General features: G+C 40.3%; 1 protein-coding gene across 9 annotated transcripts in view; it reads left to right on the forward strand.

Annotated features, from left to right (window-relative positions):
• Window positions 1-5709: 5709 nt before the first annotated feature.
• LOC139545029 (potassium channel subfamily T member 1-like) overlaps window positions 5710-15459 on the forward strand; it is a 197393-nt gene continuing 187643 nt past the window's right edge. For all 9 annotated transcript variants that reach the window (XR_011668982.1, XR_011668981.1, XM_071352365.1 and 6 more), the window contains exons 1-2: window positions 5710-6305; window positions 14344-14392. Coding sequence is in view for 7 of the 9 variants with exons in the window: in XM_071352365.1 (XP_071208466.1) it covers window positions 6275-6305; window positions 14344-14392 (80 nt within the window). In the remaining 2 variants the exon portion in view is untranslated. The remainder of the gene's footprint in view (window positions 6306-14343; window positions 14393-15459) is intronic.

Raw genomic sequence — 15459 nt, forward strand, 5'->3', positions numbered from 1 at the left:
GTGCAAGTCCTGCCTCTCCCATCTTCTCATTGGTTTATAGAAGCATATACATATGTGCCATCTCCTCATTGGTTATACCCACGTGGGTGATTGAAAGATGAACTGAGGTCAGTCGGTCATTTGTGGTAATACAACTTATTATGAAAGTTAGATGCCAATCACCATATAAAGTCCAAAGAAGAAAAGCCTGGAAGGAGGAGAGGTGACGAGAAACGGTTCGGTTGACTGCTTTATGTGTGGATTAATTGTTGGAGTAGAGAACCTTGTGCATTTCAGATAAAATAACAACTCAATGTGTATATCCAAGGAGAAATTAGCTAGCAACAGCAAGCTAGCTAAATTGGACAAATTAGCTAGCAACTGCAAGCTGGCTAAATAGGACAAATTAGCTAGCAACAGCAAGCTAGCTAGCTAAATTGCCATATATGTTTAATGCTTTTCGACCTGTCCCCTAATTAATATAATTGGTTCAGAGTTTGTTTTGATATTTCAACCTGCGTGTTGTGATTGCGTTTGATGTGGGGGGACCAAATCAATTTGCGCATGATGGCGTCTTTCAAGTCGTTAGGCGTTCCTTTGGCAGCAAGAACCTCTCGGTGGATACTGCAGTGTACCCAAGTGGCGTTGGGGGCAACTGCTTGCACGTGCGTTACCACCCCACTATGTCTCCCTGTCATGGCTTTTGCACCATCAGTACAGATACCAACACATCTTGACCACCAAAGTCCATTTGATGTCACAAAGCTGTCCAATATCCTGTCCTGTTGTCCTGGTTTCCAGTGGTTTGCAGAAGAGGATGTCTTCCTTAATTGACACCACATAAACTTAACAGACATATACCAGGAGCTATGCCAGGGGGTACAAAGACAATTGGGTAAAACATGCCAGTGATCGTTTTGAAAGACTAACACAGTTGGAAAGCCTAAAACCCAAAGTAAAAGAAAAATCTGAACATGTCCCGTCATGCTTTACCCAATACTCACCATTGGGGAAGGCATTAAAGGACATTATCAGGAAGCACTGGTACATTATTGATACTGACCCACAATTGAAACCCATTTTTAAATATCCCCCACGTATGGTTTTTAAAAGACCTCCAAACTTGAGAGATATTGTGGTTAATTCTGATTACCTACCAGAAAAAAGGGGAAACTTTTTTGGTCAAGTTTGAAGGAGGGTAATTACAAATGTGGCCAATGTGCTCAATGCAGCTTTACGTACAAATGCAACTGATTTACACACAGGACAAAGATTTAAGATCAAGGGCCTGCATACTTATATGTCCACCAATGTCATTTACATGTTGAAATGTCCTTGTGGTCTGTCTTACATAGGGAAAACCCGTAGAAGCCTTAAGACATGGATCAGTGAGCACCGCAGCATTAAACGGACAGGTGAGACAAAAAATCCTGCCCTACGCAACTGTAGGCCTGTGAAGTGAAGCCTGGGCAATCTCCAGATCAGAGAAGAATAACAGCTGGAGATAAGTCAAGTGAGAGAAGGTTCCAGAAATACTTGTGTTTTCCCACCAGTTAGCTTTCATTGTGTTGGCCAATGCCAGTGTGTGTCCTTGTTGATAACACACACACACACACATTGGTTGAAGCAAGTTGCCAGATCACTAAGTGCCTTAGACCATCCTTACTACATACTGTACAGTGTGCGGTGCTGCTCCTCGCCGGTGCATATGTAGCGTTATTAAACCATCTCAACTGGAATCCTTCCTGTCTTGATTTAAGATCAAGGGCCTGATTACTTGCATGTCCACCAATGTCATTTACATGTTGAAATGTCCTTGTGGTCTGTCTTACATAGGGAAAACCCGTAGAAGCCTGAAGACACGGATCAGTGAGCACCTCAGCAATACACGGACAGGTTATACAAAAAATCTGGTTGCTGCACATTTTGTACAAGCTGGACATCCTATTAGTTCTCTGAGATAGAGTGGAATAGAAATGGTCAAGATGTCATGCAGGGGAGGGGAAATTGAGAGGAGACTTCTTCAAAGGGAATCTTTCTGGATCCACAGGCTGTTCCCTCTTGGCCTTAACGAGGAGTTTGACATGAAACCGTTCTTATAGTTTCAATAATAAGTTGTGTTTTTTTTCATCCTATTTGAATATTGTATGTGTATGTATATTTCTATTTCTATAAATATTGATCACATTCTCTGTGTATGATCATATATTTTGATACATTGAATGTTAATATTGTGAAACTATGTTATACATTTTTACCTCCTGTTTCAGGAAGTGATGTCACTGAGTACTGCCCCTATATATAGGACCTTCCACCCCCACCTGGGATATGGATGCCTGATGAAGACCTAAGGGTCGAAACGTTGTAAATAAATATCACCTGGGAGCATGAGCAGCAGTGTGCAGCGGTTTCCTTTCTGTTTTCCATGAGTTTGCCTTCAACTCCAGCACCTGCGGAAGGTACCTGGATGTGCGAATGTTCTTCAGCTTTCGGCTGTGCCAGGCCCGCCACATCTGTTGACTCATCCAGCTGGAACACAAATAATTCACTGGCTTGTATGCAAAGCAGTAATTGTTTCAAAACATCTCCTGCCATGTCACCTATGCGTCGTGAAACAGTGTTGTTTGATGAAGACATTGTCTGTATAGTTTTTGGGGCCTTTTTTCCAAGCATTGTCCCAGCCATATCCACGGCAGCAGGAAGAATTAAATCCTCCACAATAGTTTGGGGCTTGCCTGTACTAGCGACTCGGTAGCTCACCATACAAGACGCTTCTTGCCCTTCTTATTAATGGTATCTGTTGCTATTATACATGTCTTACTGCTCAAAAGTAATCTTAATTCTCGCTCAAAAACTCCCGTGGCTTCTTTTTCAAATTGGCATGTTGTGTTTTTAAATGTCTGCGCAAGAGTGAAGGTTTCATCGAGTTGTGAGATAGTACTTTTGCACATATAACACACTGTGATTGAGGAAAGGCACGACTCCCAATATCAGTGAAACCCAAATCAATGTAGTTCTCATCATATTTGAGCCTCTTCGATGGTCCAACGTCCCTGTCTGTTGTTCGGTGCTTTCCCGGGTAAGGGGACAGTAGCTCTTCAGCTGCATCAGATTCACAACTGTCAGTGTCCATGTTAGCTCGGCTAACAACAAATGTAGAATTCCTGATGCTAGCACTGGATGTGCTCGTGGAAGCAGAACAACTTGTGTTGTCAACAGGTGCAGGTGTAGTACTGCTGGTAGTAGCAGTACTAACAGTAGAGCTGGTATGTGTCTCTATGGACGCAGGCCTTACTTTTGTTTTGAACCATTTATCAATTTTGGATCAAACGGAATGAGCAGCAGCTACGTTTGGCTACATACGGACCGTTAGTGGATTTCCCTCGAGAGAGTAACGGTTAATGTGATTGGATGTTAATTATTTGACTAGGCTACCTGTATTTGACATTGTGTTGTTATTTCGCTGAACACTAGATGGTTAATTGTAATTGTATGTTTGTCAGTGAAACGAGGCTACTCAGGCGAGAGAAAAAAACTCACACAAATGTATAGCCGCATTGGAAAATATAAATGGTGATCATCTTTAACTGGTCCAGTTTGTGTGCCCCCTCCACAAAATGTCACTGACAGATATTTTTTTGTTTTGTCATTTATCTGAAAAATGAATAAAAAAGAAATAAAAAATAATTTACAATGACATTTTAAAAAATATATATGAAGGGGCACGTGCCCTTGTGCCCTCTATGGGCATGATTCGTCTATGTAAGGAAAAGAGCGGAAGGTGTATGCCATTTGTTCAACGGCAACATAGAGAACTGTAAATAGCATTGCATTTTCTTCAGAGGTACTTTATTGATTAGTGTGTGAAGAGTGTGGACGGAAGAGGCAGGGTCAAGGGGGGTTGAGGGTTTTTCCCTCGAAGACTGAGAATAGAAAAAGAAGGTTGAGAACGAAGATTGAGAAAAGAGAAAGGTAATTTAGGAAGTATTTGGGTGCGTCCCAAACGACACCCTGTTCCCTATACTGTATACTGTGACCAGAGCCCTATGAGCCCTCATCATCAGTAGTAAACTGTAGTTAATAGGTTCAGATGGCTGGTTGGTTCAGAATAGGTTCAGATGACTGTTAGGTTCAGAATAGCTTCAGATGGCTGTTAGGTTCAGATGGCTGTTAGGTTCAGAATAGGTTCAGATGGCTGGTTGGTTCAGAATAGCTTCAGATGGCTGTTAGGTTCAGAATAGCTTCAGATGGCTGTTAGGTTCAGAATAGGTTCAGATGGCTGTTAGGTTCAGAATAGGTTCAGATGGCTGTTAGGTTCAGAATAGGTTCAGATGGCTGTTAGGTTCAGAATAGGTTCAGATGGCTGTTAGGTTCAGAATAGGTTCAGATGACTGTTGGGTTCAGAATAGGTTCAGATGGATCCTATGAGGGAAGTGGCTGGATCAAAAAAGGTTAAAGGATGTGATTCAGAATGACCTTTTAAGGCGACATGTGAAATGGACCTGATGGTGTTGATTGAAATATTTTTGTCATCATGAGTGAGTTGTGTTTTTACAGTAGATTAGATTTTTGATAGCAGTAGATATACACTACCGGTCAACAGTTTAAGAACACCTACTCAAACCAAATTTATCTCCCTTTAAAATTTGATTTTAAAGGGAGATAAAGTAACCGATGACTGAAAGTTTGGGAAAGTTCTGAGTGGTTGAGATGCTTTGAAAGTAATGACGATGGAAGCAGCAAAGCAGTTGCCTCCAGAGCATTGACAAAACCTCTAGCATTTGAACTCACGTTAGCAGCTGATGAGCATTCATGCTGTTTTCTGAAGGGCTGTACAACTCTGTCCAGATCTCTGTGACTGCTCTCTACACAGAACATGAATATGTTCTTAAATTTAAGGGGAATATAGAAACAACCAGTTGCTGAAGACAGGAAGATTGAAGGTATGTAGAATCAGAGATAGGCTAGTGGCATTGTCTGGTGTTTTGCCTGTAGCCTACATAAGTGTTTATTTATTGGGGTTCCATTTATTTTCTTGTGTTTTCATTTCTAAATGTTTTACCAAAGGAAATAAATGATTGTGATTTATTGTTGAAATTCAAAAACGGTTGTACTATTTGTAAATAGGGTTTGATTATTGAGCTTTGAGATGCAGTCATACATTTACAGACATCAACATGTAGGCCAATACAACACACTGTTATATAAACACAACAATTCTAGGTCAGTGTTATTCCAAAATTAGCTGCAGTGTAAACAAGAAATCACTTAAATCTCAGAGAAGGTAGAGCTGCAATCCCATCAAACGCCGCCAGAGGACTCTTGAGTGATAAAGTGCACTTCGCTATAATAACCACCGAAAGCCAACTACTGTATATACAGAAGCCTACAACCTTCCCTTGCAAGTGAGTCATATAATTCCCTACAGGCAAGCTGTCTGTAGAAATTATGATGAGTTCAAATTAAAACCCACATCTACAGATATTGCCAATTAGGGAGTAAGGCACGTGCGTCTGCATCACTCTTAAACGCCGTATTCTGTTAAAAGCTTGTATTAATAGGGCGCGGAGTCTACTAATTTCTGTTTATTACACGACTATTTTGAAGAAGATGCAAAAACATAATTGCAAGGTTGTCCGGTAGATGGCGAGGTGTGTATGGTTGGGTTGAGCTTTGGTTGGATTCTGAGAACGTGTGTTATCCCATCCATTCCATCAACACAGCCCTTACACAGGGACAGAGGAGGAGGAGGACAGTTGCTGTGTGACAGTAGAAAAAGCATGGATGATGCTATCCTGAAGGGATCACAGAGATGCTGTCACTTGACTGGTTTGAAATGCGTTTGATCTTTATACAAAGAAAACAGTATATTTTTTAACCAATCAATTCACGTAAGTAGAGACTGTTGATGTTTCTGTTTTGCAAAAAAAATTAAACTTCAAGTAGTCTTTCAAAAAGAACAGCAGTCTGGTAAAATCGAAAGATAAAAGGAAAATTATTTCGGAGATGTCGCCTAGTGTAGACTAATCATAATTTATCCATGAGGACCAGAAGATGCTCGAATTTCTCTACCTCCCGGGTGCATTTTCCGTGGTCGTGGACCCTCTTCAAGTGCCATCAGCGGGGGTCGCTTCCCTTTCCGCCGCTCTTATGTAATTTATCAATGAATTAGACGAATGTTTCAAGCCAAGGTTTATTTTTTTATCGGAAGACATCAACCACCAGCGTGATACAGCCGGGGCTGCACGGACAATGTGTAGCAGATATTCTATCATAAACAAGACGTGTGTTTACGATGATGGGACCGCGGACACCGACAGAGCCAGGTAAGAACTGAAAACAGTCTTGGCTTCTTGACGAACGCCGAGTGCAGTGAAATTGACCGAGAGCCAAACATCTGTAGCCTATTTGGGAGAAATTTGGACTCGAGTCACGTGACTTGGACTCGAGTACGAGTCGCACATTTTGCGACTTGAGACTTGACTTGGCAAAAATAAAAAACACTTGTCACTCGACTTCGACCTAACCATCTATGACTCGTGACCTAACTTGGACATGAGCTGTACAACTCTAGAGACCCGATTTGTCACCTCACGCACAATGTAAGCCTATCTGTCCTTTATATCGGAGTACTGGAGGTTCTGTGCGTTCTGTTCTGTGTCTCGACCAAACAGATTCACAGAAATCAGAGGTTGCGCAGGCCGGGCACAAAGCACGTCTTCTAGCAAAGCGCTCGCCGCTCCACTGTCCTCCAGTATTTATTTAGCAAACGTAATAACACATCACTCCCGACATACTCAAGCAAGAACTCTTCACATAAATGTTGCAGCAGCCTACACCTAAACTGTATGAGAAGAAAACGAGACGATTTCCCAGTCTGATCAACTAGGCAACTGATAACAACTACAGCCAATGCGCCCTGTCCCCTCTTGCACTCTGGTCAGGGTAAAGGAAGTGGTGATGTTATGTAGCCTATTTATAGCAAGGGATGGGTAGGTTACATTCTATATGTAATCCGTTAGAGTTACTAGTTACCTGTCCACAATTGTAATAAGTAACGTCACTTTTGGATTGCCCAAACTCAATAAAGTAATCTGATTACATTCTGTTACTGTTAGATTACTTTCCCGTTAAGAGGCATTAGAAGAAGAAAAAAATGTATGTTACCAATTGAATGACATCTATTGCAGGATAAATCAATGTTAAAGTTTACATAGCTGGCCGTATATGGAAGTTACATTTTACTTTATTGGTTGGTTATGTAGACTTCTTAAAAAAAATAATATATATTATTTAACCAGGCAAATCAGTTAAGAACAAATTCTTATTTACAACGACAGCCTAGGAACAATGGGTTAACTGCCTTGTTCAGGGGCAGAATGACCGATTTCTACCTTGTCAGCTTGGGGATTCGATCTAGCAACCTTTCAGTTACTGGCCCAACGCTCTAACCAATAGGCTACCTTCCGCCTTCTAACCCATCGCTTTCTATTACATATAATAATATAATAATTTTTCCCCCAAACATCCTTTCTGAATTTTAAAGTTGTCCTCGAAGTAATCATCTAGTTTTTAAAAGTATCTGTAATCTGATTACAATATTTCATCTGAAAACGTAACAGATTGTCCAATTGCTGTGGTTGTGTCTGTGTAAAGGTTTGGGCTCCTGAGTTTTTCCAGAGTTTCTTTAAAACCATGTGACCTGTTTAGAAAATATTTGTATATCTAGGTGGCAGGTAGGCTAGTGGTTAAGAGTGTTGGGCCATTAACTGAAAGGTCAATGGTTTGAATCCCGAGCCGAACATAACAGAATGAACATTGTGACTTCATTCAATGAAAAAAGTGTTAAACAAATCAAAATATATTTTATATTTGAGATTCTTCAAAGTAGCCACCCTTTGCCTTGATGACAGCTTTGCACACTCTTGGCATTCTCTCAACCAGCTTCATGAGGTAGTCACCTGGAATGCATTTCAATTAACAGGTGTGCCTTGTTAAAAGTTAATTTGTGGAATTTCTTTCCTTCTTAATGCGTTTGTGTCAATTAGTTGTGTTGTGACATGGTAGGGGTGGTATACAGAAGATAGCCCTATTTGGTAAAAGACCAAGTCCATATTATGGCAAGAACAGCTAAAATAAGCAAAGAGAAACAACAGTCCATCATTACTTTATGACATGAAGGTCAGTCAATCCAGAACATTTCAAGAACTTTCAAAGTTTCTTCAAGTGCAGTTGCAAAAACCATCAAGCGTTATGATGAAACTGACTCTCATGAGGACCGCCACAGGAAAGGAAGACCCAGAGTTACCTCTGCTGCAGAGGATACGTTCATTAGAGTTAACTACGCCTTAGATTGCAGCCCAAATAAATGCTTCACAGAGTTCAAGTAACAGACACATCTCAACAGCAACTGTTCAGAAGAGACTGTGTGAATCAGGCCTTCATGGTTGAATTGCTGCAAAGAAACCACTACTAAAGGACACCAGTAAGAAGAAGATACTTTCTTGGGCCAAGAAACACGAGCAATGGACATTAGACCGGTGGAAATCTGTCTGATTTGGTCTGATGAGTCCAAATTGGAGATTTTTGGTTCCAACCGCTGTGTCTTTGTGAGATGCAGAGTAGGTGAACGGATGATCTCCGCATGTGTGGTTCCCACCGTGAAGCATGGAGGAGGTGGTGTGTTTTTTGTTGTTGCTGGTGACACTGTCTGTGATTTATTTAAGGCACACTTAACCAGCATGGCTATCACAGCATTCTGCAGCGATACACCATCCCATCTGGTTTGGGCTTAGTGAGACTATCATTTGTTTTTCAACAGGACAATGACCAAACACACCTCCTGGCCTCCACAATCACCCGACCCTCAACCCAATTGAGATGGTTTGGGATGAGTTAACACTTTTTTGGTTACTATATAATTCCATAGATGTTATTTAATAGTTTTGACGTCTTCACTATTATTCTACAATGTAGAAAATAGTACAAATAAAGAAAAACCCTTGAATGAGTAGGTGTGTACAAACTTTTGACTGGTACTGCATTATGCGTGTTTGTGTGTCACCGTGTGTGTGTGTCACTGTATGTATCACTGTGAGTGTGTGTCACTGTGTGTGTGTGTGTGTGTGTGTGTGTGTGTGTGTGTGTGTGTGTGTGTGTGTGTGTGTGTGTGTGTGTGTGTGTGTGTGTGTGTGTGTGTGTGTGTGTGTGTGTGTGTGTGTGTGAGAGTATGTGTGTGAGTATGTGTGTGTGTGTTTGTGTGTGTGTGTCTGTGTGTATGTGTGTGTGTGTGTGTGTGTGTGTGTGTGTGTGTGTGTGTGTGTGTGTGTGTGTGTGTGTGTGTGTGTGTGTGTGTGTGTGTGTGTGTGTGTGTGAGTATGTGTGTGTGTGTGTGTGTGTGTGTGTGTGTGTGTGTGTGTGTGTGTGTGTGCGTGTGTGTGTGTGTGTGTGTCAAGACGATTTCATAAGTAAGGGATCAATGGGTGGGGTGGGGGGGTGAAGTCCTCATTGCTCTGGTCTGTCGCCGTCTATCTGTTTTGTTCACCCACACACACACACAACCTCCCATCCCCTCCGGTCCATTCAAGTTTTAGGTTTTTAATGTCACATGCACAAGTACAGAAATGCCTTTCTTGCAAGCTCTAACCCCAGCAATGCAGTAATCAATAACAATGTAATACTAAAAATAACAAGGTAGAACAAAAACACACAAGAGTTAAAAATCTGAAATAAGAAGAACACGATAAAGTAAGGAAGCACAATATATACAGTGTCAGTTCCACTACCATGTTTACGATGTGCAGGGATACTGGATCGATAGAGGTAGATATATATAGGGGTAAGGTGACTAGGCATCAGCATAAATGATAAACAGAGTAGTATGTGAGTGTATAAACAGAGTAGCAGCAGTTTGTATGTGAGTGTATAAACAGAGTAGCAGCAGTTTGTATGTGAGTGTATAAACAGAGTAGCAGCAGTTTGTATGTGAGTGTATAAACAGAGTAGCAGCAGTTTGTATGTGAGTGTATAAACAGAGTAGCAGCAGTTTGTATGTGAGTGTATAAACAGAGTAGCAGCAGTTTGTATGTGAGTGTATAAACAGAGTAGCAGCAGTTTGTATGTGAGTGTATAAACAGAGTAGCAGCAGTTTGTATGTGAGTGTATAAACAGAGTAGCAGCAGTTTGTATGTGAGTATGTGTAGAGAGTCAGTATAAATGTATGTGCATTTGTGTGAGTGAGCAGATGATGCAGTGAGTGTTCGTGTGTGTTTTGGAGTATCAGTGTGTGTAGTGTGTAGGGCCCTGTGAGTGTGCATAGAGGCAGTGTAAAAATAACAATGGCATACAAAGGTCACTGGCCCTCTCACGTCATCTCACCACACTCTCCTCCCTCCAGACAGGAGGCTTCTCGGGGTTTGTCCTCTGGGCTGCTAATCAGAGTCTCGCTCTCTCTCTCTCCCTCCCTTTTCAATTTCAATTTAAGGGCTTTATTGGCATGGGAAACATATGTTTATTTTGCCAAAGCAAGTGACATAGATAATAAACAAAAGTGAAATAAACAATAAAACATTTACAGTAAACATTACACTCACAAAAGTTCCAAAGGAATAGAGTCATTTCAAATGTCATATTATGTATATATACAGTGTTGTAATGATGTGCAAATAGTTTAAGTACAAAAGGGAAAATAGATAAGCATAAATATGGGTTGTATTTACAATGGTGTTTGTTCTTCACCGGTTGCCATTTCTTGTGGCAACAGGTCACAAATCTTGCTAATGTGATGGTGTGATCTGAGGGAAATATGTGTCTCTAATATGGTCATATATTTGGCAGGAGGTTAGGAAATGCAGCTCAGTTTCCACCTCATTTTGTGGGCAGTGTGCACATAGCCTGTCTTCTCTTGAGAGCCAGGTCTGCCTCTCTCAATAGCAAAGCTATGCTCACTGAGTCTGTTCATAGTCAAAGCATTCATTAAGTCTGGGTCAGTCACAGTGGTCAGGTATTCTGCCACTGTGTACTCTCTGTTTAGGGCCAAATAACATTCTAGTTTGCTCAGTTGTTGTTGTTGTTAATTCAAGTAATTATCTTTTTGTTTTCTCATGATTTGGTTGGGTCTAATTGTGATGCTGTCCTGCGGCTCTGTGGGGTCTGTTTGTGTTTGTGAACAGAGCCCCAGTACCAGCTTGCTTAGGGGATTCTTCTCCAAGTTAATCTGTCTGTAGGTGATGGTGTTTTTATGGAAGTGTCACGCCCTGACCATAGAGAGCTGTTTATTCTCTGTGTTGGTTAGGGCGTGACAGTGACTAGGGTGGGTTATCTAGGTGATTAATTATCACATAATTCCCCTTCATCCTGGAACATGCTTCAGAAGATTTTAAAGTTAGGGGAGTTTGTGTTTTTGCCTGTTTTTAAGACTCTGATCGACAACACTGTTTGTGATCACTGCAGTTGTTTCTAATCTTCAATTGTATATTTAACTTGTGCCACTTGGTCTTTTGTGTGTATTCTGTATTTTTCTGTAATGTTTTATGGACACACTGCTATTTCCTTGTTTTGACTTCTTGCCATGTCACCCTCGCAAAATAGGTTTTTAACCTCAATGGGTTTTACTTGGTTATATAAAAACAATTTTAAAATGTTGTGTGTTTTCCCCCAACACCACTTTTCATCAATTTTTACAGCAGAGCCTCATGCCAAATTGAGTCAAAATATATATATTTTTAATCAACAAATCTTGAGAAGACTTTGCCTTTGTTTTGGTTTGTTGTCAATTAGTGTGTACAGGGTGAATACGTGGTCTGTCATACGGTAATTTGGTAAAAAGCCAATTTGACATTTGCTCAGTACATTTGTTTTCACTGAGTAAATGTAGAAGTCTGCTGTTGATGATACTGCTCTCTCTCTCTCTCTCTCTCTCTCTCTCTCTCTCTCTCTCTCTCTCTCTCTCTCTCTCTCTCTCTCTCTCTCTCTCTCTCTCTCTCTCTCTCTCTCTCTCTCTCTCTCTCTCTCTCTCTCTCTCTCTCTCTCTGTTATGAGCCCACTTCAGCCTGCCCATTCTCTCATGATGACCGGGCTGAACCATATAGTCATTACCCACTTGTGTGCATTGGAGAGCTCCCTATGTACTTAATGTACTGTATGAGAGCTCCAGATAAGGAGTTGGGATGTTGAGCATGGTACAAAGATTAACCCTAAAAGCACCAACATATTTCGACCACTAAAAGCACAAAAACTGGTATTTCCCCCCCTCCCCCCCAAACTGGAAATGATGGCAAAAAGACACTTTCTGTCAAACAGTAACACTTTTTAATTTTATTTATATTTTGCAACACAAGTAAATGATTTTAATTTCCAAAAATAGGCATATTTTAGACACATTAGAACATTTTCACACAATTAAAACCTAATTCTATGTTTAAAAATATACTTTATGTATGTTTTTCATGTTTTGAACGGTTATTTTATGTTTTTGTGATATTCAGATGCTGAAATTGGCGATTGAGCTAATCTGACATACCAGTATTAACAAAAATAGCCTCTTCAATGCTATGGTGATATGTTATATAGGCTACAGTATATGGGCACCGGTGCCATCAGTCTTTTAACTTTAACTTTGGAATGCTATGGGCTTCAACTCAACTTGTTATAGAGACAATATGTAAATATATATTTATATTTTTTGAGTTATTTTTTAGTTATAGTGGCTGCCACGCCCCCCAGAGGCCAAATCTGCGGTGGCTCCATATCTATATATGTTCAGAGTACATACTGTACATCTATCTACCTCTGTACATCTATCTACCCAACATTTATGCTTTGGGTCCACTACTATTGAGTCCACATTTTCAGCACACCACTAGTATACAAAAGAGAGATTACTTTTCTTTCCTCCATATTAACACAGAAATCATTGTGTTTTTATGTCGGTAAGTTAATTAGTTGCTTGATAAAGTCTGTACATTTCTGAAGGATCAAACAAAGGGTTTAGAAATGATGACCTTTTTTTTGGAGTGAAGCATTCGTCACACACAAGATCGGCAAATAACCCATTTGAGTCCCATATTGTCCACTTAGTGGTATGAGAAAGGTTGTTTGGAGAGCAAATCGTGTGGAGAGAGAGAGAGAGAGAGAGAGAGAGAGAGAGAGAGAGAGAGAGAGAGAGAGAGAGAGAGAGAGAGAGAGAGAGAGAAAGAGAGAGAGAGAGAGAGAGAGAGGTTGTCTCACAAATACTTCATCGTGATAAACCATGGCTATTAGTGATGAATCACAGGCACTTCCTAGTCGGTAAAGCTGAGTGCTCACGCTGCTCGTCTCAAAGCAACGATGGTAGCAGCGAGTATTCAGTGGACGATGTAGTTAGAAAGAGTTGACCCCTCCCTGTATTACATTGTGGCTATACTGTGTTAAAGGGGCACTCTGGGATTGGTACATACATTTTTGACGTTTATATTAATGATATATATTTGTTGATTCTTGAATAATATACAGATTGAACTCAGAGTATAAGCAGAGGTGTGATAGAGAAGATAATTGTTTTGTCTTAGCCCATCACAATCCATTTAATTTGAAGAATGAGACATTCACACATTCTGTTAGACTGAGTGTTTTTACTGCAAATCAGAGGCACTTTACTGCTTGTTGATTATCAAAGGCTCCACGTAACACATTGCCTAAATTTAAAACAGTGTTATTCAGAATTTTTCAGCAGGTACCCCATTTTTTCCCCAAGAATTTCTTGCGATCCCGCCCCACCCCAAATGTAATGACACAACCTTAAAATCGGTACATTTTGATTTGACATCATCAAATAACTTTCAGTTTATTGCATTTTCATCTCTTATCAAAATTAAAAGAAACCAATAAATACATTTAGTCAATAAAATTATATTTTTCAAATTATCTTTCTCAAAAAATGTATTCCATACTCTTAAATATATATATATATTTCTTTACTTTTTGGCGACCCTACTGCTATTTCCATTGCGACCCTGACTTTGAATACCACTGATCTAAAACATTACTTTGACTTTTCATGAAACTGTGTTATAGTGAGACATAAGCCATCCAGAGGGTTTGTCCCAGCTCGTCTTAGCCATCAGCCGCATGTTGGAGTAATCCTTAAAGAAGGAAAGTAAAAGAAGAGCTAACTTCAGAGGGATTGGTTTGCCTCAGCAGCAGCACAGAGTTAAGCTGATATGTATGCTGTGTGTGTTATCGTGTTACACACTGTATACCCCTCACCTTGTAGATTTATTCTTCATGTTGAACTCTCTTTTCCTCTCTTTTCCTCCCTCTCTCTCTGTCTCTCTCACTCCCTCTCTCTCTTTCTCTCTCTCAAATTTCTCTAAATCCCTCACCAAGACGCGACAATGAGCCCACTGCGTCGATCCTCGAGTTCCCATGGTGACAGGTAATGTTTCTTGTCAACGTGACAAGGACTGACATGAAATTAGTGTGTGTTGTGTGTGTTTGTATCGGCTGTAAGCCTATGTTTGTTTGTTCTTCTACTCAAACACTCCACCAGTATCAATACAGCAGCCATAATGAAACGGTCCCAGAGTGATCCTGAATAATTGAAACCTGTTTATCTTCATTTGACTGTGTTTAATGGTGTATTCAGTGGACTGCTCTGACCAATACCACCGTTCTGTACAGAACATTTATTAAACCTTGCCTCCCAAATGACACCCTATTCTCTATGTCGTGCACTACTTTTGACCAGAGGGCTGTGCTCAAAAGTAGTGCACTACTGTAGCTATATACACATGCTGTATCTTAATTTGATCATTCTGTTGTTGCAGGAATTTTCTTGCTCAGCAGGAAATGCCAACTTGTTTCGTACTCAAGGTTCAAAAAGGCTTCTAAAGTTAGTAATTTCCACTTTAAAATATTTGCCCTAACGTAAAATGTAGCGTGCCCTACAAAAAATGTCTATTCATTATGATCTACATACCAATTCATATTTTCTGTTGCTGCAGGATTATTTTCATGCTGTGTTTTCAAACTTTCTCAAATGAAGATACGGCATCTGTAGGGAATAGGGTGCCATTTTGGGATGCAGGCTATATGTTCAGCTAGGGAGATGGTCTGTGTTCTCTAGGGGGTTTAATGCAGCATGAATACATCATGTATTGTCGCTGTGGAAATCGTCCTCAGACATCAAGTTTCACATAATCAAAATGTGCAGACTTTGTGGCGTAGTTATTTAATACGGAGAGAAACCTTTCCATTTTAACTGGATCCAAATTGCTTAGGATAATCTTACCATTCAATTACTGCATAAATTGATGGATTTAACATTTTCCCTCTCCAACAGGTCTGTTTCTAAAAATCCCATCTATTGCCAAAAGTGTTGGAATTGTATTCAGCATTTTTATTATACATTTTTGCTCATGTAGTGAAAATGTGGATGGCCCAGAGTCTGGGCAGTTGATCAGGCCATTGATTTAACCAGATCATATATATTTGTGTAAGTGC

This window comes from Salvelinus alpinus, chromosome 19 (assembly GCF_045679555.1).
Source record: "Salvelinus alpinus chromosome 19, SLU_Salpinus.1, whole genome shotgun sequence".
Classification (NCBI taxonomy): domain Eukaryota; kingdom Metazoa; phylum Chordata; class Actinopteri; order Salmoniformes; family Salmonidae; genus Salvelinus; species Salvelinus alpinus.